The 25105-nt window shown below is 50.2% G+C and overlaps 1 protein-coding gene across 1 annotated transcript in view; it reads right to left on the reverse strand.

Annotated features, from left to right (window-relative positions):
• ITGA11 (integrin subunit alpha 11) overlaps positions 1-18573 on the reverse strand; it is a 124870-nt gene extending 106297 nt beyond the window's left edge. Inside the window, exon 1 of the mRNA XM_019725629.3 lies at positions 18399-18573. Within this exon, the coding sequence (XP_019581188.3) occupies positions 18399-18450 (52 nt within the window). The 5' untranslated portion in view covers positions 18451-18573. The remainder of the gene's footprint in view (positions 1-18398) is intronic.
• Positions 18574-25105: the final 6532 nt, after the last annotated feature.

Here is a 25105-nt window from a genome sequence, read left to right on the forward strand (position 1 = left end):
CACCGAGCCTCGAGGAAGCCCTCACATGTGTGCAGAGGTGTTAACTGGGAAAGAGCTTTCACAGTCGCGGCCTCTAACACACTGTCTGCACGGAAAGAACACGGCTGCTCTCACCTCCACGCCTTTGCTCTCAGTTTCCTCTGTCTGTCTGCCTTCTTTTCTGTCGGCCCCTACTCTGCACCCCCCCCTCAGTGGGGCCCCATGCATGTCGCAGGCACGTACCCTGTCTATCTGCCTACCTTGTGCCCACCCCATCCTGTGCTCCTCCCTGACTGCCCTGCCTCCTGACCCACCCCTCCCCACCTGGGGTGCAGGGAAGGGCGAGTCCAGGAGACAGGACCCATGCCCTGTCCTGCACCTGCATCCCGTGGTGCCTAGTGTTACAAACAGTAGGCACTCAACAAACCTGAAGTAAACACACACGCACAGGGGGTGCGCAGGGACCTCTTTCACCGATGGGAAATGGAGGCTTCGGAAGGTGACCTGCGGTGACCAAGGTTTTCCAGCTGGTGGAGCATAGTCAGAGCAGGGATCTGCCCCTCCCCTCAGTCCCGGGGCAGTGTGCTAACGCCACTCCTTTCCTGAGTCTCCTGGTGGGATTCAGCTGTCACTCTCAGCAAGTGCCAGGGATTAGCCTGGTGCCTGAGTACAGTATTTCATTTCCTTCTACCAGATGATTAGGGCTTTTTATCCCCATGAACAAGAGGGGAAAGTGAGGCTCCAAGACTGACTCTCCTGTGGCCCAGATGCTGGTGCCCAGGCCTCATCCTCTCTGCTTCCAGGCAATAGCGCTTTCGGGGGGGCCCCCTCCAGGCCAGCTGTGCCTGGGAGAGGACAGGCAGGGCAGCTGAGAGCTCTCCTTGGTGTGCGTGGATCAGACACCATCCACAGGCCCAAAGATGGTGCCCCCCAGCTGGACAAGAAATAGCTCAGTCTGCGAAGCTTCCTTCGGGGGAAGCACGGCAAACCCTCTGCTAACCTTATCTTTGGTGCCAAAAGGGAGGCTACATGAACCAAACTGAGTAGGTTATGGCCCTCCTCAGCCCTGCACCCTGCACAGTGTCTGGAACACAACACGTTCTCCACAATGCTGACTGAACAAAATCATGAGTGAATGAATGCGCATGGATGAACTCATCAAATTAACCAGATGTTCCCCCAAGAAGGACCTAAGCTGATGACACAGTGCTGTCAATTCACCCTCTGCTCTCTCCACCAGGCTCTGCCATTCCCTCATGCCACGTGCTGGATGCCAATGACGTTGGAGTCCCCAGGCCCTGGCCCGCCTACCTCTCTCCCCACGTCAGTCCCCTTGTCTCATCAAAAAACTATCTGCTCCCTCGGTGACCTATTTTGTGCTAAACAAATGCTTGCTAATGAGTGACTTATCACGATGTCCCCTCAACTCTCCAAAGCATTTGCAGCCCTATATAAGGAAGAATTCTCCAAATCAGAAACAAGCTGACCTGGGCTGGGCCGCCTGATGGAGCAGTGAGAGCCCCATCACTGCGGGGTGTGGAGGAGCCCAAACCATGCTGGGGCAGGGGGGATGCCAGCTGGAAAGGGCGACACTTGCATAAGCATCCCGAGAGGGGAGATGGAAAGAAGTAAAGGCTGCCCTTTTAATTTCTTAAGGAAATCAGATGTTTGCCAATGTGCTGGTTAAGGAGATGTCAAGCTCATGGAAAACAGGCCTGAAAATTGAAAACAGCAAACAGCAGACTGCAATTTGCTGTCGTTACCATTGCTTTCGCTCCCAGCCTTGGACAGCCATCTCATGCCTTCACAGAAAACATGGATCACCTCCTCCAGGAAGAAGACTCACAGTTTTAGAAAAGCGCGTTATTTTTATGCCTCATATCATTTGTCCGTTTCAAGGCGGGGAAAGTGGTCAAAATGGACCTTTTCCCTTAAGCTTTCAAGTGCTACCATGGAAGATACGAAAACATCAATATTGATATCGTGAGTCTCTGTTGTAAGTTCATTTAATTTGTAATGAAGTTTCCTTCAACTAAACCTCACCCCCTCCCCCAAGCACAGACCCCAAACTACATGGAAAACTGGAGTCAAGAGAGGTGACCCCATATCTACGGTGCGCAGGGCCTTGGGCTGCATCTTCCTCCACTCACCTCCAAGTGGCCCCGGAGCCTGTACCCCGCTCACACCCCCTCTCGGCCTGGACCTGCCCTCTGAGCCCCACGATCACTGCCCAGCTGCCCATCGAACTCTTCCACTTGGATGTCTCGTGTCAGCTCACACTTCATGTGACCAAAAAGGTGCCTGGGTTTTCCCTTCACACTGGCTTCTCCCCAAGTCTCCACATCTCAGGGCTTAGCATTACCACCCAGCTGATCGTACAAGTTAGAAGTGTGGGAGTCATTCTTCTGGATTTTCCTTCACGTCCTGCAAGTCCTGCAGGTTCTACCCCTTCAGTTCCTCTCACACGTGTCCATCCTTCCCCCTTTCCTCTGACATCTCCCAGCCCGAGTCCTTCTCATCCTCGTGCGCCTGGACTTTTACAAGTGCCTTCTGACTGGTCCCTCGGTTCTGCTTTTGCTCAGCTCCGAGTCATGCTCTTCACAGCAGCCAGTCATCTTTTAAAAATGCCAATTCCTTCCTGGAACTTTCTTGATCAAAACCCTCTGGGGTCCTCCCACTGCATTTAGAGTAGATTCCAGGCCCTTCCCTAGGGCCCACCAGGTCCTACAGGATCTGCCTGCTCTGTGCCAGGGCCTTCGTCACTGCCTACTTCCGGCCACACGGCCTCTTTCCCTCCTCCTCAAACACACCAAGCTCTTCCCACCTGAAGGCCTTTGTGCTTGCTATTCCCTTTGCCTGGAACACTCTTCCCAAAGATCTTTGCTCAGCCGGCTCCTTCTCAACCTCCAGTTTTAATGTCACAGCCCTGGCTGTGCTATGGAGAACCCAATATTCTCCCTCAAACCATCTTTATTTTTTTTACAATTACAGGTAATTACAGATAGTTATAAGCTATTCACTCACTGACACACTGTCTCCTCTCCCACTGGAGCTTAAAGGAAGGGACCAGTGGGGGGCTGGACTCTGCTCACAGAGTCAACAGTGTGCAATCTTCCCATTTAGTGATGTCATGTGGTGGCTTCAAATTAACGACGGTAGGAGGGTTTATACCAGGGTAACTGGCAAACACTACAAATAAGGACTCTCTCCATCCCATCCTAACAGCCAGAATGGGTTGTTAAACATTTACCAGCACTCCACTGGAAGGGACTGTATCTGTCTGTCTCCCTACTTTATCGTCAGCATCTAGAACAACATCTAGCATACAGTAGGTGCTCAATATGCATTTGTTTAAAAGGGGGGGGGGATAAAACTAGTAGAAGCATTCTGGCCTCTGGGAACCTCACACACTAACCTGCCAACGAGCAGTTGAAGGGAATGTGATACTTAGAGAGGAAGTCAGAATTCTGACTTTGGCTTCAGAAGCCCTGGTTCTAATCCCAGCATGGCTTCTAACTTGTTTTATGACTTAGCATCAGTTTTTTCCTCTTCTGGGCCCTGTTCCCTTAACTGTAAAAGGCACATGCTGGACTAGATGCGCTATCTAGTAAGTCCCTGTGTAAGATTTACTAAAGCCTCTTAAGTACACTGTGACCACTTTCTTTACCTCAACTCTGGGGGTCCCTGCACGACACTGCACCACTGCAGAGGGTGCTGTTTACATTGCACCTGGCGGAGTATGTGGTGCACAGCCTGCACAGCTGTACGTGGCAGCTCTGCCACTCTGATCCTGGCCACTGGCCATTTCAAACGGAGCCGAGTTGGACAGTGAGTCCCTCCCTTTCCTGACATACTAACCAGCTCAAAGAGCTCAGACAGTTTGGTTTTGGTTTTCCAACTCCTAAGATTATTTTCTGCTTGTCCTGGGTATGTGGATCAAGAGCCTAGTGCATCCGGGATTAGCCCCAACCCAGGGAGCGCTGGGCAAAGTAAGAGCAAGACAAGGCTCAGGACATGCAATTTGCGGCAGGGCTTTCCCTCGGAGGAGCGGAAGTAGGGCAGTGAGGCCCTGCAGAGCTGATGTGCCTGTCGGCCCATGGTCTTTGAATGCAAACTAAAAAAAGGAATTGTGGGGGCCCTTCCCTTCCAAGCCTGCAGGGCCCACCCTACAGTGGATACACCCACACCCATGTGAAGAGTTCTCTGGCTGCACAGAGCTCAACATAGATCCACCAGAACCCAAGTTAAGCTGGATGCTATTGGCTAGGCTTGGTGGAGGGCAGAGGATACTGGAGAGTGAAAGTGGTGTGGTTCCCTGAGGATTATGCAGAAGCTCTTTGGTTTTTGGTATATGTCGGTTACTCGTGGTTTCAAAACTATCCCAAATGCCTACTGCCACTTTTAGGTCCTTAGAAGAGTCAAGGGCTCATGACTCCACCTGCCTTTGCTGGCTTGCCTTGTGAGGTGGTGAGCTCTCTGTCACTGGAAGGATGAAAGCCAAGGATGACCCCTTGCCTAGGATGTTCAGGTTCCAAGTTCCCCCCCAGGCAGATACTTGGTACTGAGGCCTCTCAAGAGGTCCCTGAAGCCCAGGACGCCTAGTGGACCTGAGGATGAGGAAGGGCCGATCATCCACTGGGTCCACCCATGTACTAGATGAAGTTGTTTTAAAATAGAGTCCCTGTTGTCAACTTCTTTCTCAAGTCACATATGGCTTTATCATCAGAATCAAGGTTCTGGCTCAGGAAATGTTCACAGAAGCATGGAAGCATAGCCCTGAAAAGCTTTTTAAAGCATGCAGGCCAAGTATTTATTTTAGAAGTGATTAAATGGAAGTCTTAAGGAGGTATATAGCTCACTTCAATGTGGCGTTAGGGTCTGAACGTGACACAGAGGTTGTCATCTGCAGTCCAGGGCTTTTTCATTACCCCAGGCTTGGAGGGTCCAGTTAGTAGGAGATGTAATCCAGCCCCAAGCTTTGTTTTCCACATTTGTAACTTCAGGATTGGACCAGATTGGTCCTTTTGGGCTAAGTCATGGCTGCTTTCAAGAAGTCATTCCTAAAAAATCAGTAGGGGCTGGTCTAATATTCTATCAGCCATGAACACCCCTGTGTGAATTAGTTTATAGTTATTTTTACTGTTCAGCAGGCTGAGCAGAGCCAGGTTCTGAAGAGAGGGGTTGCCGGCTGGCGTGAACTGTGTGAGGCAGCGTCAAGACCCTAAAAAGGGGTGTGTGTTGGAGGTAGAGCAGGATGATGAGATGCTACACAGAGGACGAGAAAATAAAAGGGAAGCAAGTGAACAGTGTCCACTGCCCAAGGGGCCAAGCAGCCCTATGGAGAGGTGGGGTGCTGCTGATAAGATAGAGAAACCCACAGAAATATGACCATCTTTTTGGTGGTCCAGGAGGGCTTCCTGGAAGAGAAGACCTTTCTGGAGCTGCTAGGGCCCAGAGAAAGCAATAAGTTTCCTCTCTATTTTAACTTATACCCAATAAGGACACTTAGCAGGGAGAGAACTGGGAGTTTCTTCTTCTTCTCCTTCTTCTTCTCCTTTTCCCTCTTCTTCTTTTTTGTGGGGGCAGCAGACTTATTTGGGCTGATCTCCCCAACAGTTCCTCCCAACCCCACCCCACCAACTCCAGGCCAGCCTCGTGCTCAGCAAAGCTTTGATCTAGGCCTCTGGTTCCACACAAAACCCCCTCTGCCCTCATGAGTGGACAGACCCCTCTTCCCTGGCCAGCCCCCATTAGCAATGAGACTAATCTAGTGGGACTGCTGCCAAGCCAAACCACTGCAGAAACAGCAAGGGACTTGGTTAGCAGGAGGCGGGAAAGTGCTCGTAGGCCTCACCGTGGGGAGGGCTGAGTGTGAGAGAAAATGGCCACTGCTGTTGCCTGGACATTTGCCAGCTTCTCTAGACAGCTTCTGGTGAATGCCAAGGGGGAGCTGGCCCTTGAAAAGGCCTTGATCAAACCTCCAAGGAAAGAGAGCCCGGGCCACTGAGAAATCATGCCACACACACACAAGTCCGTCTCATAAAAAGTCCTCAGTCTAACCTGAGCCCTGTCACATTTCAGTCCTGGGTGAGTAGGGACAGAGTACCTGTCCTTCCTGAGGGCCGCACAGTATAACCCGGTGTCCCCCAGGGTGTAATGGGTGGGAAGAGTTTAGGTGGCACAAGAGTGAACGTGAAAACCTGACTCCTCATGTGTTTATGTAATGGGTGTTTAAAAATGACAAGCAAATAAAAACTTAGATTTCACAGCAATTATTGCTTAGGATGAGGTTAAGTACGAAGACGGAGTTGATTTAAAGTCGATTTAAAGAAAATGATTAAGTGAAAGTAGTCAGTGTGTCACACAGATATGTCAAAAGCTGTCTGGGTGGTACATAAGAGCAGGGCAGAAGGCAGGCTTTCAAGGTGATCAAACCTGGGTTTGGATTCTGGGTCTGTCATTTGGTGGCAGCTGTGTGACCTTGGGCAAGTCACATAACCTCTCGGAATTGCAGTCGCTGGAGTCAGACTGCCTGGGTTCAAATACCAGACTGTGACTTTATCACCTGGATGATCTTGGGTAAGTTATTTAACTTCTATATGCCTCAGTTTCTTCATCTCTAAAGTGGGGGAAATTGCACCCTCTTACAGGATTATCAAGAAATGGAGGGCTTAGAACAAAGCCTGATGCACGGAAGCCCTCAGAGTACGTTAGTGTTACCATTGCTAAATGTAATAAATTAACATTTCTTGAGCACCTCATCCCTGCCAGACATTTTGTGTGGTCATCAGTATTATTTCTAATTTTTCATACTAATCCTACAAGGTAGACGTTATAAGTTCAATTAGACATTATGAGAAAGGCAGTGACCTGCCCAAGGTCACACACTGAATAAGGATCAGGTCTGGGATTCAAATGCCAAATGAGTGGAATCTGCCCTTCACATGAACCTTGTTGGGTTCCGACTCAGTTTCTCCACCTCTACAATGGGTTTCATGTCATCTCCCAAACCACCAGGGCGGTACCACCAGAATCTGGTGTGGCGGTACCCAGGGATTGGGTCATAACCCGGGGTCTACTGTTCAGCCCCTGCTAGATTCTCTGGAAACCACCAAATCTTTCTGTGGTACTAAATGACCTGGCCACATTCTTTGGTAAATGGCTATATCTGAATCATTACCCTTTGTGGGAAATGAGGCATTTTAAACTTCTGTTCTACCCCTCTTGTTTCCTGGGAAGTCCTATTACATACCTAGGTTTGCACTGTATAAAACCAAGGCCTTCCCCATGTCTCCTTGTGTTTCTGAGTCACAGTAAATAACACTGAACAGAATGGGGCCAGCAGGGCCAGCCTGGGCTGCCTGCTGTGAACCAATTTGCCCCTTTCAAGGCCTCCCTTCAAGAGCCCTCCTCCCCCTGGCAGCCCTCCCTTTGCCCTGCCCACTAGCCTCTTCTTGTCTGGAAAGAAAGTCAGAAAGGTCAGGACAGGACTGAATGTGGGCCCACCTAGGGGACTGGCATCTCAAGAAAGGTGGCTGGAGAGAGGGTGAGGCTAATCTCGAAGGGCATTAATGAATGGTATTTCAGGCTGGGGTGAGATTTTCATTGATTAATTCCTTCATTCCACAACTGTTTCTTACTTGCCGACTCTGGCTGGCATCGTTCTGGACCCTGGGATACATAAGTAAACACAACATACAAGAAGCATTGCTCTCATGATTACATTCTGTTGGAGGAGATAGCCAAGAAATAAGGTGAATAAATAAATAGGTAATAATGCTAGATAAGGAGAAATACCGCAGTGAGACTGAAGCAGGCAGAGGTTGGAATTTTAGTTCGGGTTGCCAGGAAGGCCTCCATGATATGGTGATGTTGGAGTAAAGACCCGAAAGACGTGAGAGAGGCTCTTTGGTAAAGAATGTTCCAGGCAGAAGAAACAGCAAGTGCAATGTCCAAGGTGGCTGGTGTGTTTGAAGAACATTCCGGAAACTGTGTGGGTGGACCAGAATGAATAAGTGGGGGAGGAGCAGAGGATGAGGTCAGGAAAGCAAGGAGAGCCAAATCACACATGACCTCTCGGAGTAGGAAGGAGAGTCCTAGAGGGTTTGGAGCAGAGGAAGAACATGACATGATTGGACCTACATTCCCAGGATCCCTCTGGCTACTGGGTGGAAAAGCCTCAAGGGGACAAGGGCAGATTCAGAGTCTGTTGGGTGACTGTTGTCACCAGCCACAGGAGCCTTTCTGAGCACTCCCCCCTGTCGCCCCCAGAGCCCTGCCTGCCTTCTGGTCCTAGTACTCCAGGCTGAGAGGTGGGAAAATGGATGGCAGACCAGAGCTTTCACACCGCGGATGGTATGGGACCAGTGGACCTGACAGACTGGAAGTGCGTGGGGGCAGGGGCTAGTTTTAAGATGTGCTAGAATACCAGCAGACCCGCACAAAAAGAGAGGAAAGAGCAGGGACGATCTTGGTGACAATTTCGACACATTCAGAACCATCAGTGGGGCCTCTGGCAGAGCCTGCCTGCACCTCTGCCCCTGGCTGGCCTCACTCAGCAGCAAGCACATTCCACAGCTGACGTTTGGCTTGTGGTCTGGACTGGCCCTCTCGTCGATTTCATATGCTCTGAAAGGCCTTTAACATCAGAACTTGGGTTCTCTTTAAGTTTGGGGCATGAATCACTGCTTCTGGGCCTGGAAAGGGGATGCAGGGGCGAGAGGCCCCACGCCGCAGGCGCTGCCTCTCACTCAGGCCCACGGGCCACTAAGGCACATGTATGTGACAGATTCCCAGTCCAAACATTCAGAGTCGGACTCACTTCCAAGCTCCCGCCAACACTTCCCACTGCCTGAAGGCCACCTCCACCTGCCCCACCAGCCATGCAAAGTCATCACGTCCAGTGCTCACTCAACTTCCCTCCTCCAACTCCCTTGTCCTCAAGTCAGTGGCACTGCCCTTTGGGCCCCCAGACGCCTTCCCTTCCCTGGTGACCAGGCCCTGTTCCATCCTCCCCTCAGGTTCACTTCTCTCTCAGCTGCCACCTTCACTTCTGCCTCTGGTCTGGGTCACTTCAGTGCCCTTCTTTTTCCTACCTGCTCCCAGTTGTTCTGTCGTATCCACCACCACCCCTCTTCTCCAAACACAGATTAGAACTACCCTCCCTCAAAAACCTTCAGTGGCTCCCCATCTGCTAAATCCAAATGCCTTAGCTGGGTCCTTTCTCAGTGGCTTCAGCCCACTGTTCCTTCTTGCAGTTCCCCACAGCCTGTACTCAGGATCCCGCCGAGCAAACATCAGGCTGTTTGCCCAGATATACTCTCTACCCTTCCTGCATTTGCAAATAATCTCTTTTTCATCTCTCAAATCCCAGAGTCTTATCTGTAGTTCTCTTACAGCCTTTATTATCCCCCCCCCCCCCGCCCTTGTATTAAAGTTATTTATCCAAGGATCTTCTCTCTCCTACTAAACCATAGTCTTGGAAGGACAGGACTTATTTCTGATCTTTTATCCCCCAGAGCACAGGGCCTGATCCATTCAGGCTACTGCGTTGGGACCCCCTGGGCGTGCATCTGCAAAGAAATTTAAGACATCTATCTTTCCCTTAAATATCTTTCCATCTACTTGTATAGGCAGTTCTTACACTCATTCAACACATATTAATTGAGCACCTGCTATAGTATGTCTGGCACTGTGAGGGCTGGCGACACAGATTGACAGTAGATGTGGCCTTTGCTCTCAGTCTAGTGGGGGAAGATGTTCAGGCAATTGTAATACCCTCTGGTGGGTGAAGAACAGGGTATCTTGAGATCACACAAGTGGGGCTCCAAGGTCTGGTTGAGGGGGTCAGGTGAGGCTTTCAGGAAGAAGTAGTGCCACCATGGAGACCTGAGGAATAAGTGGGAGGCAGACAGGAGAAAGAAGGAGGCAGAACAGGATATAGGGAACACCGAGTGAAGGCCAGAGAGAGCTGGTGTGTTTGAGAAGCTGAGACGCTCAGTCTGGTTTGGGTGCTGCAGGGGTGTGCAGGGGCCTGTGCCCATGGTGCTGCTAACAGTGAGCCCCAAGTGCAGGCCAAGGCCAGCCATTAGGGTCTGGTTAGCTCTATGAAAGAGACTGGACATAACCTACGGGCAATTAGCAGTCATCGAGGGTTTTAAGCAGGGGACTGACTACACAACCCAGTTTGTGTTTTAGCCTCACTTTGGCTGCTACTGAAAAAGGTCTGGATGGAGGGGGGCAAGAGGCAGAATGACACCTGAATTTGGGCTTGGGCCTCAGGAAGGTCCCAGGGCCCTCCTGCTCTGCCCCCAGGCCAGCCTTCCCTCTCCATAATGGGGCACCCCTGCCCCAGCCAGGCTGGGCTTCCGTTTGTTGGTCCCCATCCTGAGTCAGGTGTTTCCTTTGCCTGAACACTCAGAACAGCTTCAGCAGGACCCCGAATCTCAGGGTTGGACTGACCCTAAGGAGCTTCACCTAACCCCTGCTAGACTCTCCCCACTTCCCCCACAAACTCCTATACCACTCCGTCTGTCTGGGGGCAATTCTGACCAGGATCCTCTGCCAAATCTGTCCCTGGTGTTTCCTGGGTCTCGAGCTTGGGGCCACCCTATCATCAAAGCTTATATGGCCTTGCAGGGGGACACAGACTGGGTCACCTTCAGCTACCAACTCCTCCCCCCAAAGTCCACCTTGCTCTCAGCCTCAAACTCTGACTCCAAGTTGTGTCTCAGCCCAGCCTGGCTACGGATCTCGTGCAGTTTCAGGCTGGGGAGGAGGATTGGAAGGACTGTCAGGAGAACGGGTGAAACCTTGGCTTTGCCACGGATTGTTGTGTGACCCTGAGCAAGTCGTTTCCCTTCCCTGGGCAATGTTTTCTCTTTGCTTGTTTGGGGATTAGGTTTAGATGACATTTCTGGTTCTCAGCTGTGGTAGCCCATTAGAATTCTTGGGGAGCTTTAAAAGATACCAGTGCTGGGCTCCCACGGAGAGTGATGAGGTTTTCTGGGGTGGGGCCTGGCAGAGGTTTTGTTTTATACCCTCACCCTCTTGCTCATCCAGCATTTGAGGACACTGGGTTTGCTGACCATCTGCAATTCCTGCAGTGCTAGACCAAGAGGGGAGGCTGAGGTGGCAGGTAAAAGAACCTGAGGCGGGACCCCTGAGGTAAAAGTGTTAGCACAGTGGGACCACAGCAGCACGAATACCTATGGCTGAAGAAAGGACAGCATCTTCAGGCTTTGCCTTCTTGCGTCCACCAAGCTGACTACACCAGAGCCCAGTGTCAAATGCTTGAAGTTCCCCCCAAAAGGTTTCTCGAAGTGGTCTTGGGACAGTAATTGGAGACAGAAGCGTCTCCTGCATTCTATGACTTAAAACTCATCCCACAACCCTGGCTGTGTGCCTTTGGAACTGCTCCACGGACGTCCAGCACTTTGCATGAGGCCTGCAGCCTGTGTGCGATCCGTGCCCTCCTGACCCTGCCATGTTCCTGGAGGAGGCTATGCCTTATCTTGTTTGGAATCCCCAGAACCTGGAGGTGCTTTGGGTTTAGTGGGTGTCCAGTACATGTTGCCCAAATGGACAAGAGACTCAGTTTCGTCATCTGTAAAGTGGGATCACGGTACCTCCTTGCCAAACTACAGGCCTGTGGGGAGACCCACATGAGCAGGGCCAGTTTCATAGTCGTGCTCAGGTTCCCACACTCAGGAGGGCCCTCGCTTGGTTTAATGCTCTTCTGTGGCTGTCTTGATAAGTTTTTAAACAAGGAGCCCTGTATTTTTATTTTGCACTGGGTCCCACAGATTATGTAGCTGGTCCTACATGTGTGGTGAGATAAGTGATGTGAATAAACTCAGAGAAGAACTCTGTCTACAAATAATTTATGGGACTTTACGATTGCCAGCAATCACTGAATATGAGGGGCTATGAGCTTCAGGGAAAGAGCGGTGCCGGTAGAAGGAGGGCAGGTGAACACTGCTTTCTTAGCTTCTTCCTTGCAGGAGGAAGCAGCAGTGATCTGAGGGCCTGGGCATAGGCCAGGCTGAGAGGGTGGATGGTGGAGACCTACAGAGAACGAGTTCAATGATCTTGTCCTACCTGCCTGCCACATTTGTAGAAAATATACCATTAGAATTCCATTCCTTTAGCTGAAGCATTGCTTTCTCCTTAAGTTCCTCTGATGGGTGTAGCAAATTAGGTTTCTAATGTCATCTTTGGCTAGAAGGCCTGCCCTGAGTTCCCATAGGATCTTGAGGAACTCACTCAACCTTTAAGAGCCTCAGTTTCCCCATCTACCTAAAGCCCATACCATCTTTGGCAGGGCCTCTGGCCTCATCTGGCCTATCCTGACTGATAGAACAACATATGGGAGAGCTGTTTGCAGACTGTCAGAAGCTGCACCCACTTGCTCATTTCATGATATTTTTCGTGGCCTTCCTGAGGTCCGGTCCTCCTGTTCCACAAAGAAACAGGCCCTGGAAATCTTCAGGGTAAGGATTTCTGGCAGTCTAGCCCATGTGGGTGATGCTACTGGGGGAAGAAAGCTGTCAGCCTCAGCTGCAGAGGCAGGAACCCCTTCTCTGTGTCATCCTGTTTGGAATCTCAGAGCACGTTGCTATAGCAAGTTGCCTAACTCGCCCCACATGCCACGTGGAAAAACCTCTGCCTGCTTTAGAACTGCGTTACCCAAGCCACAGACTGGCTTCTATGTCAGAAGAAGAGACTGCCATCATCCACAAGGTCCAGGGTAGGACACACCTGACCAGCAATGGCAGTGGGCTGTACAGTTGAGCTGTGCCAGCAGGTCCCCCCACCTTAATTATTTAGTCTACTGGCTGGTCCTGGTGCCTGAAGTTCTACTGTTAGCCCTTTATTCCTTTGGGTCAAGCACAACACAGTTAAAATGCAAATCCCTTCAGGCAGGACACCTGAAGATGTCATCACTGAATATCGATCTTCAGCATGAATGAATTCACTAGGCCTGGAGCTCAGAGCAGGCTTTAATTAGGGGGATAGGAGCAGAGGTAGAAAGGGAGGAGACGCATGCCCAGCCTGGATCTGGGGGGGGGGGGGGCATCTGGAGAGGGAGTCCTGTGTCAGAGTGGCCCAGGGTACTGGGCACTGGCGGCAGATGGTAGAACCCCACTTGGCCCTGAGCTGGGAGGCAAGTGAAAGAAAGAGGCTTGCATGTTAGGAGGTACCACGTGAGGACCACTTCTCACCCAGCCAGCATCCTGACTGTAAAACCATTGTCTATCTGCCGCCCCTGGGCCGGTACCCCTGTGAAGATGGCCGAGATCTCTTTTTCCCTGAAGACACTTCCTTCAGCAAGGGCATCTTACTGGTCTTTCAATACCCTCCAGGCCCAGTTCCTAAAGAGATATTATGCATCAATTAACAGCAGTAGGTTTGTGGTCAGACAAATCCCAACACCATCTCTTACTCAGTCATCACGACCTTGGACTAGCCATTTAACTTCTCATGTGTAACCTGGATTTCAGTAGTGACTTCATGCAGCTGTTGAGAGGCCTAACTGAGATGTGAGAAAGCGCTTGATGCAGCGGCTGGCAGCAACCAAATAATAAATGACAGGAAGGGCAATAACTGCCACTGTTAATTGAGGGTTTACTGGGTGCCAGATGCTGTTCTAAGCACTTAATATGAATGAACAACGTAAGACCATTTAACATACACATCAGCCTGTGAAGTCATTAATCTCCCCATTTTACAGTTGAGGAAAATGAGGCCCAGAGGGCTTATCCAGGGTCATCCACGTGGAAAACATTTGAATCCAGGCAGTTGGGCTCCCAGATCAGGCATGCTCATTATTACTGCCGTGCAGTAAGTGTGTGGGGGGAGGGGGACTGAGAGACAGAGGCAGGGAAGGGGTTGGACCACACTGACTGTTCCCTCCAGGTGTGATTTTATTCATCTTGTGACTCAGGTCATAAGTACACAGTATGAAAACCCTTCAGGGAATTTTTGGAGAGCTTATTTATTTTAGGTTTATAAGACGACCAACTCCAGTCTGTCTCTTCCCCTTCTCCCCTCACCGGTTACAAACGTCTGGGGCTTCAACTAAGAAGTCATACAGTTAAAAAAAAAAAAAAAAAAGAATTCATACAGTTAGGATTTAACACGATGGGGGCTGGGGATGGTCCCTGCCTGGGTCACAGCTCCCTATACAAGCCCTCCATTCTGAGGGCATGTGGGTGTCTTTGGAGCTCACAATTGTTTTGCGGAAAATAGTTTCAAATGGCTATGAATCCTTGAAGGTAGCCCACGGTTTGCTACTGGTGGGGTGGGGGCATTAAGTGGTGAGGAATAGCAGAGGTGCCAGTTTTAAAGTGTTAGTGCATGGTTAAAGCTTGTTTTTAGCTGACCCTCCCTAAGTTAGCCAGAGGCTGCCACTGATTGGGGAAGATTATGATGGACCCTTTCTTTTCACAACTTTGGTAGAACATTGCTCAATTTTGACTCCCAAAGTAAGATTTTGGATCCTATAGTGAGATAGTCTCTAAAATCAGGTATTATGGAAAGAAGAGAGGGCTTTTTGAATTTGTTAAACCCTTCTACATACAAGAGCCAAGTCAGGCCAGCTCAGAACATAGTTTTGTCCTAAGTAATGAGGGGAGAGGACAGAAGGGAAGTTCCCTGCTACTGGAGTTTCCGCTATAGAAAGGGAGAGAAAGATGTTCAAAGAGGGCAAAATGAGAATAAGTTGCGGTCTGAGTTTCTTGAGGGTCCACAGCTCTATGCGGATGGGCTTGGAACAGTGAGAATGGCCAGGAGATAGATATGCCATCTCTGGAGGTGGGGGGGGTCTATGGTGGGAGAGATGTGGGGGCACGGTGAGTAAGCAGAAAGAGGGTGACACTCCACTTGAATCTCTTTAGGGCCCCCAGGGCCTGATGTGGAAGAGTCCAGGAGCTCCTTAGCTGATGGTAGCTGAGAGGCTTGGCTGAGCAGCTCCCAGCAGGGTGGGCAGTGGGGCAGCAAAGTGACAAACTATCTCGCTCCCTGCTCTTCCAAAGCTGGAGAGCAGGGCTTGTATCTTTCCAGGCTTTGCACACCATGGTGCCTAGTACTGTGCTTTTTCCCTACAAGGCTTTTCTGCTAAATAAGACCCCCACCCACAAGGACACACACGAGCCCTGCGGAAGGGCATGTTTCTTCTCTCCAACACTACAAAGCACTCACACTAAAATCGTATTGGCTTCAAGACAGCCTCAAGAGCAAAAGGAAAAAAAAAACCCAAAAGAAAATATCTGAATGCCCATGATGATCAAGACTTTGCGTTAGGTCTTTGCGGGGAGGGGCTAGGAGAGTTTAGGTTTATTTAATGCCATTTCGTGTAGGTGCCCTCTGAGCCCCCAGTATCCCGGCACTTCCTCCAGTCTTCTCTTATGGACCTGAGTTTGAAAGTTACATCTCTGTGCACCCTTAGGTCCCTTACTCAATGGTCAGTACCTTGAACACCGCTGCCGCCGCTGCTGATGTTGGAGAAGAAACTTATCCTCCTTGAGTGCTTAATATGTGCCTGGAACTTTCCAAGCACTTTCTATACATTTGCTCACTTAATCTTTGGATAACATTGTAAGGGCTATTATTATCATCCCCATTTTGCAGGTGAGAAAACTGAGGCAAAGAGCCATTTAATAACTTGCCAAGGGCACAGAGTTCTAACTGATAGAGCCCACACCCATCCCAGGCAGTGAGACCCCAGGGCCTTCAGCCCCACACTGTATCTAATCACCCTGTGTGTCTTCATGGGGCCTGGCAGATAACAGGTGCTCAGTAAAGACTGAGTTTTTAAATAATCATCACCTCATCAACCCTTCCGACAGATGCACTATGGTATTGAAGTTCTGGTCAATGGATCTGCTCTCTCTGAATGTCAGCTGGAAAAGTCTTCAGACTTGTCTACTTTGCTTCTGGCTTTTGTGACAGTTTGGCCTACCCCATCACCCTGCCCAGCCTGCAGCAGGAGCTCCCGGAAGATAGAGGCTCTCAACTCATAATGGCCTCAATGAGGACTAAACTGTGCCGTCGCCAGTAGTGAAGCTTCCTGTGATCCCCACAAGGAATGCATGTGATGTACGATGAGAAATCAACACCAATCCTGCCTAGAGCCAGGGGAGTGGACCCAGCGACCCCGGTTACAACGCCAATCTTCAGAGTCCAGACTGACCAGTCATCCTTGCAGTTTTAAAATATTCACCTTTTTGTTCTTGAACTAGTCCCAGGAAATAACTCTAATGTATGAATACTCCCACTTTATGGCCTGTCCACACTCTACACACTATTTCAAGGCCTAATTCAAATGGTAACTCCACCTCCAGGAAGCCTTCTTTGCTTTGAACCACAGCCCTTACTTTCTCTGTGCAGTTCACTGCCTAGGCCTCTACTTAGCTTTCCCTGGTCTTGCCTTGTTCTCGGCTCTGGGCAGGGCCCAGATTGCACACATGCTTGGGCCCCTGCCCCAGCTCCTTGCAAGCAGATGTCGTTCCAACATTGATTGATATGTTTAATGAATCCCATATTTTAAAAACCCAAACTGACCAGACATAACTCAGGGGCGGTTTTCTCCATATAAAGGGAGCTCTGAGTCACAGATCCCATCCTTCACCCTACTTCCCTACCCACTCTCCACCCCTGCGTGAGTAACATTAACAACTATTGCTTCAGCCCTACTGTGCACCAAAAAGTTAAGGACTTAATCATCCTGACAGCATTATGAACTCAGAATTTCTATCTCTATTCCACAAAGGAAGAAACCTGTTGCAGAGATTTCATAACCTGCCCAAGATTGTACAGCTAGTGGGCACCAGAGCCAAGACTGGAAGCCGGGTCTGATTTCAAAGACTTTGCTCTTAGTTTCCTGAGGTGGGGACTGTCCCTAACCCCTAAGGCAGCCTCTCCATCTCAGTCTGGTGGGGTGGTTCCACCTATGTGGGATGCACTCCCTTTTCCTATGGCTGGATCTCCTAGTGATTTGAAGACAGTTCCTGGAACTGTCTCCCCTCCTGACTAAACCACCCAGAACGCGCTTCATCTCCTCCTGAAGCTGGTTTCTAGATGTATGGTGGCCTGGTCACAGCCTTCCCTTGCCCTATTCAACTCTCCTCACCCCCAACAACTTAAAACAATGTTTGTTTTCAACTGTGTCTCTAGGATCTAAATTAAACCGCACCAGCCAGAAGCCATTTCAAGAACTACAGCCCTTGCCAGAAGTTCTGCTATAGACTAATCTATAGAAGGGTGCACCCCAGAACTGGGGTGAATGAGCATGGGCTGGGAGAGGGTAGTCTCCACCTGTACTCCCTGAGGGAGCCTCTCCCGCCGCTGCCACCGCATCTGACCCCCAGTACCGGCTGCAGCCCCAGCCTGGAGCACACGCAGAACGGGAGGCAAGGACTGGCAGCCAGTCCCGGAGGCAGGCGCTGATCTCCACGCTGTGGAGGGGCCCCGAAAGCTTTCGCTATCCAGAGAACTGCATTGCTGGCCGCTGCCCCCGCGTGGCGGTTCAGGCCGCGGTGCACTGCGTGGGGAAGCCCAGGCCGGGTGTCCCAGTGCGGAGAGCCCGGGTCTGGCCTTTTGCTCCCGGCCGCACGCCCCGTCGGCCCAAGTTCCCCCCAGTGCCCCGACACCTGGGGTGCATTAGGAGGCGACGCGCATCTCGGCGATGGCGGTTTCCCTGGATTATTGGATAATTGCATAATTCCGAGCGCGGGGTGGGGGCGATGCCCCGTCCCTACCCCGAGTGTCATGTAACGTTTCCCGGGACCCTGGGCTGCGGAGCTGCGCCCATCCCCCTTTGGCCCGGCCGGCCACGGCTCGCCAACTCCCTGGGGCTGACCGCCCTGGGGTTCGCTCAGTCCCGGGCCGGGGGGAGTCTGGGCGCCTCTCGGCTCCCCGGTCTCCCCAGGCCTCCGGGGCCGCGGTACCCGGCTCTCCGTACTGCAGGACGCGCCCTCCGCACCGGGCAGGAGGGCAGCGAGGCAGCGCTCTCTCCGCGCATCCCATCCCCTTCCCAGTCCCGGCCGCGCGCCCTCGGAGCTCCAGCGATGCCCAAGTGCCCTCGGGGGCGGCGGACCGGGAACCCCAGCATGCCCTTGGAGGTAGCCAGGGAGTCCAGTGGGACCGCCAGCTCTCTGCGCTTTTCAGCTCGAGCCTCTTCAACTCTTCCCAAACACACCAAACTCCCAGCTCCAAATCGCTTCTGCGCGCCTTTCTTTTGCGGAACTTGGCGGAGCCACTAGGCTGCAGCCAGTTCCCGGGGGACCCACGTCCCCAAGAGTAGCCAAGTTTGGACCCTGGGAGGCGCACCGCGTCCCGCTCCTGGCAGCTGGACCCCAGGCCCTCGCGGGCCAAGGAGGGGCTTCCGGAGGCAAGGGGGAGGCAAGAGGGGCACGTACCTGGCCACAGGCTGAGCGCCCAGGCCACTAGGAGGCCCCTGGGCAGGTCCATGGCCCGCGGCACAGCGGCGGATGCCCGGTGCGGAGCGGCGGCGAGGGGCGGCGAGCCAGAGCGGCAGCCTCCCGGGCGCGGCGCCTGAGCTTGCACTGCGCGCCGCGCGCGCGGCTCCCTGACAGCCGGCTCGTTCAGAGGAAGTGGGAGGGCTCCAGAGGCGGGGAGGGGCGCGGACACCACTCTGGCTCTGGCTGCTACCTGGGCAGGCACTAGTATATTGGCACCTCTACGCCATCTCCAGATCTCTTCTCCCCCCACCCCACATCTGCCTTAGGAGAAAACCCCAGAGACCCGCTCCTGGGAATCACCTCGCCAGTGTAGCACCTTCCTCTACACCACCACCTCCCAATTCAGAGTCTGTTCAGGAAAGTTATATTCCCACTTCCCAAAGGAAAGAGCTTCACGAAGCTGAGAGGGGGTTCCTAAGGTAACTCAGGGACTCTGGTCTCCCTTAGCCAAGGGGAGTGGATGTCCCTCAAAAGTCTATTCTGAGACACTCCCCTGCCTCCCTTCACAGGGCTTGGAATGAATGTAAAGGCACAGTGCTTCTTCTGACCCTGGAATAAATGCAGACCCACTCCACCTCCACTCTCCCTAGCCCTCACACCTGAGGCTTTCCAAAGCCTCCAGGAGGACTCTGCCCACTTTCACCATAACAGTGAAGCCGGCTTTGGAGTCTAGCCACCTTCCTTCCCAGTTCTGCTAACCACTGACAACTAAATTCAATGCACAGTTGTTGCACAAGCTTTAAAATCAGGCCTTGGACTACAACGCATGGGTGTGGAGGCTGGGCTTTCCAGCAGGGGAGAGAGCTGAGGCAGAGACGAGGGTTGCAAGCATGGTAAAAGTTATAGCAGGGGCCCTTCATCACTTTCTCAGGAAAAGGTCTTCCCTCCCCTCTCCCCCTATGCTCTTCAGGTCTCATCCCCAAATACATGTCATTCTCTCTCTCTGTGTCTCTCTCTCTCTGTCTCTCTCTCTGTCTCTCTCTGTCTCTCTCTGTCTCTCTCTGTCTCTCTCTCTGTCTCTCTGTCTCTCTCTGTCTCTCTCTGTCTCTCTCTCTGTCTCTCTCTCTCTCTCTTTCTCTGTCTGTCTCTCTCTCTCTCCATTGTGCTTAGTAGAGACTACACATTAATTAGTGCAATCATTTGATTAACTTTTCTCTCCTTGTCCAGACTGAAAACACCATTTGGGTAGAAAACTCTAGTTCACAACTGAGTACTCAGCCCCTGTACCAGGAACATAGTAGGTGGGTGGATGGATGGGTGGGTGAGTGAGTGCAGGGGTGTGTGGGTGCACAGAGGGTGGAGGGGATTGGATGGGCTTGCCAGAGGAGGTGCTATTCATGCTGGATGGCGGAGAATGAGGTGGGTTTTGAGAAAGCCCAGGTTCGCGTTAGTATAGTTAGTAGGCCTTGCGCCTGCCTCCCCAACACTGCTCTTTTCTTGGTAGCTACCCTGGTTTTTATTTTGGTATCTTCACATCTCCTTATCAGCCATAGACTTTGGGGGAAGCTGATCCCATCCTTGGGTGGGGGGAGTGTGGGGTGGGGAAGCATGTGGTTTAGGCAGAAATGAATTAGTGAATTGCCATCCCCTGGCCCTTGTTTAAGAAAGGGCAACATGACAAAGGAAAAAGATTTTCTGGGAAGTAAGCATTTTTTGCTTTTCTAAAAGAGCTCCTAGAATGAATTAACTAACTAACTAATTAACTTTTGCACCTCCCCTCTCCTGCCCTCACACCCCTCCCAGGCTGGGACAAAGAATCATGCAGGCCCAGAAATTGATAGAGGTCTAGGTAGGGAAGGGAGATCTGGCCTTGGGATGAGGCAGATGCTGGATGGAGAAACCAAGTGCCAGGAAGGTGTCATTGAGCCCCTGAACCAAGCCATCCCCTCAGCCTGCTCCCCTGAGGGCTTTGCAATTATGTGACTGTTAAGTCCCCTTTATTGTTTAAGCATGTTTGAGTCAGGGTGCTTTGAACCCACAGCATCCTGATAACAGCATTCCTATGAGATGCAAACCACTTCCCTGCCTCTCACAAATGCGTGCCCTCCCAAGAGGTTCCCAAACTCCAGGTGCCTGGAGCACCTGTAAAGAATGCAAAGTCCCCGAAGATCAGGGAATCCTGGTGGGACACAGGCACTCTGCTGTGTAGGGGGCTGAAGACCATAGTCTGAGACTGCACACTGCTGGCTGTAGGGGCTCTGGTGGGAGTGTTGCTGCTGCTCCTTGAGTCACCATTCTGCCATTCATTCACTCACTCTGTCCTCATCTGGGCCTGGGGGTCCTGAATCCTGTGTGTGTGCCTTGGTGTAACCTGAGAAGGTGGGGGGGGGGAGAAGCCATGTGTCCTCACTTATTCTTTCAACAATTATTTGAGTGCTCACTGTGCACCCCCCCACACCCACACACAAGTCACAGGAGAGAAGCTTGCACTTGAGGAACCAGTGATAGGGCTGAGAAGAGACACAACCTCACATTTATTGGCATTGTCATTACTTATTATTTAATTATTCATTCAAATCATTTATTATGTAATGATTTTAAAACACTGTTTAAATCACACAAGGCAGCCGCATATGGGTGACAAATGGATGATCCATGTTCAGTCTGGAGAAGCTCACACAAGGGCTTTATGAAAGCTGGGATTTGAATGGAGCAGTAATAATTAGTAATAATAATAATAATACTCCTTTACATGTGCATAGAGTATTTATTTTTTATTGAGATACCACATTCACATACCATAAAATTTGTCATGCAATTCTGCAACTTTTGGTATGCTCATACGGTTGTGCAACTATTACCACTAATTTCAGGATATTTTTATTACTCCAGAAAGAAACTCTGTAACCATTAGCAGCCACTCCCAATTCCCTCACCCCAGCCCATAGCAACCACTAATCTACTTACTGTCTCTATGGATTTATCTATTCTGAACATTTCATGTAAATGAAATCATAGGGTATATGGCCTTTTGTGTCTTGCTTCTTTCACTTAGTACATTGTTTTCAAGGTTCATCTAATGTATCAGTATATCATTCATTTTTATTTTCAAGTAACACTCAATTATATGGATATATTAAATTTAGTTTATCCATTCAATAGGTGATGGATATTGGATTGCTCCCACTTTTTGGCTGTTTTGAATAATGCTGCTATAAACATTTGTGTACAAGATTTTGTGTGAACATGTTTTCAGTTCTCTTGGGTCTATACCTAACAGTAGAATTTCTGGGTTATAGGGTAACTCTATGTTTAATTATTTGAGGAACTGTCAGACTGTTTTCACGGTGGCTGTCCCATTTTACATTCCCACCAGCAACGTATGAGGGCTGCAAGTGGCGTTTTAGTAATTTTGAAATCCCATTCACACTTATGATATTATTTAATACTCACAAGAGTCCTGCAAGGAATTATATTCATTTTTATAGATAAAGAGATTGTATTGATTGTATTGGTGAGGATTCTTTCAATTACAAGTAACAGAAACTTGACACAAACTGAGTAAATCAGAAGGGAATGTAGCAGCTTACGTAACTACCATGTTTCCCCGAAAATAAGACCTAGCCGAACAATCAGCTCTAATGCATCTTTTGGAGCAAAAATTAATATAAGACCCGGTCTTATTTTACTATAATATAAGACCGGGTCTTAATATAATATAATATAATATAATATAATATAATATAATATAATATAATATAATATAATACCAGGTCTTATATTAATTTTTGCTCCAAAAGACACGTTAGAGCTGATTGTCTGGCTAGGTCTTATTTTCTGGGAAACACGGTAAGAAGTGCAAAGTTGAGTTGCTGCAGGTATGGCTGGATCAAGACTCTCACGTGAGACTCATCTTTTTTCTCTCTGTCTTCTCTTAGTTTTACTTCAATCTGCATTCCTTTCCTGCAGCAGACAGGATTTCTCTGTCTGCTAGAAAGATGTAGCCAGCAGTCCCAAGCTTATACTTTATTATTCTAAAGGAAAAAGAGAGCCTTCGCTCCTAGATCCAGCAGAAAAGTCCCGGGATTTGATTCATGCCCACCCCGGAGTCAATCAGTATCTGGAGAATACGGTGCTATAATTGGCCCAGTCTGAGGCACAAACGCAGCCCCGAGCAGTTGGGAGGAGAAGGGCATTATGACTGACAGCCCCATCAACACCACATATTATAGGACAGGAATTCCTTAAAGGAAAACAGGAAAAGGGGATGACAAAGTATCTCTTCGACAGACGAAATCCATAGTTGCTAAGTCCATGTGAGAAATCTAAGCTTCAAGCAGCAAGGGACTCACCCAAGATCCCATAGCATGCATGTGGCAGAACTGGGGTTAGAATTCAGGTATTCTGACAGCAGGTTCAGAACTCGTCACCGCACCCCAGCTGGAGGAGGGAAGCAGGTGTTTCCGGCCAGGACTGCATGAGCACGATGAGCCTGTGTGTCCTGTGCGCGGCTCCTCTGGCTCTCAAGCTTTGGGTCTGAGAGCCCTCCTCTGGGGAGTACATGACTTCTCGAGGAAGGAAAGGTGGGTGAGAGGCCACCACCTCCAAAGGAACGCAGCTGTTTCTGGGCACTGATGACAGAAGCCTGGTTCTTCTGACTAGCACACTCTTCTTCCAGAAACGTACTGGAGGTGGCCCGATCTGCTTTCATTTTAGAGGGTACTTTTCTCTTTCCATACTTTCTCGGCATTTGCACCTCTGTGACGTAAGGTAACCAACTGTCCTGGTTTACTTGGGTCTGAAGGGTTTCCTGGGTTGCTGGACTTTCTTTGTCAAAACTGGGACAATCCCTGGACAACCGGGGCAGATTGGTCCCCTTACCCCCCATCTCTGTCTGTCCTGGACCTTCTCCCTCACTTTCTTCTCCAACCTCCTCCCCTCCGCATCCCCTGTCTTTCTCCCACTAGCTGGTTCTTTCTCTTGACCTCCTAGTATTATTATTATTATTACTGATTATTACTGCTCCATTCAAATCCCAGCTTTCATAAAGCCCTTGTCTGAGCTTCTCCAGACTGAACGTGCATCATCCATTTGTCAGCCATATGCGGCTGCCTTGTGTGATTTAAATAGTGTTTTAAAATCATTACATAATAAATGATTTGAATGAATAATTAAATAATAAGTAATGACAATGCCAATAAATGTGAGGTTGTGTCTCTTCTCAGCCCTATCACTGGTTCCTCAAGTGCAGGCTTCTCTCCTGTGACTTGTGTGTGGGTGTGGGGGGGTGCACAGTGAGCACTCAAATAATTGTTGAAAGAATAAGTGAGGACACATGGCTTCCCCCCCCCACACCTTCTCAGGTTACACCAAGGCACACACACAGGATTCAGGACCCCCAGGCCCAGATGAGGACAGAGAGAGTGAGTGAATGGCAGAATGGTGACTCAAGGAGCAGCAGCAACACTCCCACCAGAGCCCCTACAGCAGCCTCTGTCCATGTCAGCATGGGGGGCGGGGGTGTCCTCACTGAGGTGTGCCCTGGCTCCTGGGCTCCTTTCTGTCCCCACAAGCCCCCCCCCCCCCCCCGATCTGGCCTCTGCCCTATGCCTTGTCTGTTGGTCTATGCTCAGGAAATGCAAACTTTTTTTTTTTTTGAGATAAACTTAAGCAAACTTACAGTTACTGGGAAGGCACATTTTCTGCCAAAAATGATATAATAAATTCCAAAGCCAAGAAAAAAAAGTAGAAAAGAAAGTTACAAGATTGCTTTTGTTACCTGCTATTTGAGTGACTTGTGCCACTGTTCTGGGCCAATAATGTGGATGATAGGGTGTGACTGCATTTGCCACCCCCAAAGGGGCTTGGAAGGCGTTCCTTGGTTTCTGTGTCATGTCTGGTCTCATCCCTGCCAACCGAGTGAAGGACATTAGCCTGACATAAATGCGTTTACACAAGTAGCTTATGTTGGCCCCAGCCATGTTCGACTCGAAGTAGAAAGTACAGTCCAAAATGTTGGAGCCGGAGGGTGCCACCTCCTCCTAAATGCTGTACGTGAGCCCCAATCTCAGTTCGGCTGCTGAGGGTCAGTGACTGGGGTTTCTACTAGGATCAAGCCCTGTGCACAACCTGTGCCAAATCCATGAAGTTATTTTCTGATCTCTATTTCTCAAGCCACAAGTATGTACAGCATTTGCAATAAAGAATTCAAAAGGAAGGAGCATGGCCACAGCACAAACATGCAGGATGGATAAAGAAACATCCCTTTGAGGAAAGTGTGTCAAAGGGTGTGAAAGAGAGCAAATTGCCTTAAAAATCTAGAGGTAGCCGTCAACATCCTAGTTGAGAGGCCATTTCTGATGAAGCTTAGCTGAGCTAAACTCTTGACATTGAACCAGACGGGAAGAGCCACATCAGAAATAACCGTCACAGCGACAACAGTGTGAACAACTGTCTTCAACTGAGCACTTAATATGGACTAAATGCCACTTCTACATTATTTCCTTTAGTCATCAGCGCAGCCCCGGGGGTTGTCCAGGACTTTCATCCTGGCCCTGGCTGGGCTGAGATGGCAGGGAGAAGCCATGAGAGTCCGAGGTCTGTCTGGATGGAGTGCACAAGCATCAGGATGGGCTTACGGTGAGCCCCCGGGGAAGCAATCATGACATTAAACAAAGACATGGGGAAGAGAAAGGGATTCCACA

Source organism: Rhinolophus sinicus, chromosome 3 (assembly GCF_057876585.1).
Source record: "Rhinolophus sinicus isolate RSI-liver-muscle chromosome 3, RSI-T2T, whole genome shotgun sequence".
Classification (NCBI taxonomy): Eukaryota; Metazoa; Chordata; class Mammalia; order Chiroptera; family Rhinolophidae; genus Rhinolophus; species Rhinolophus sinicus.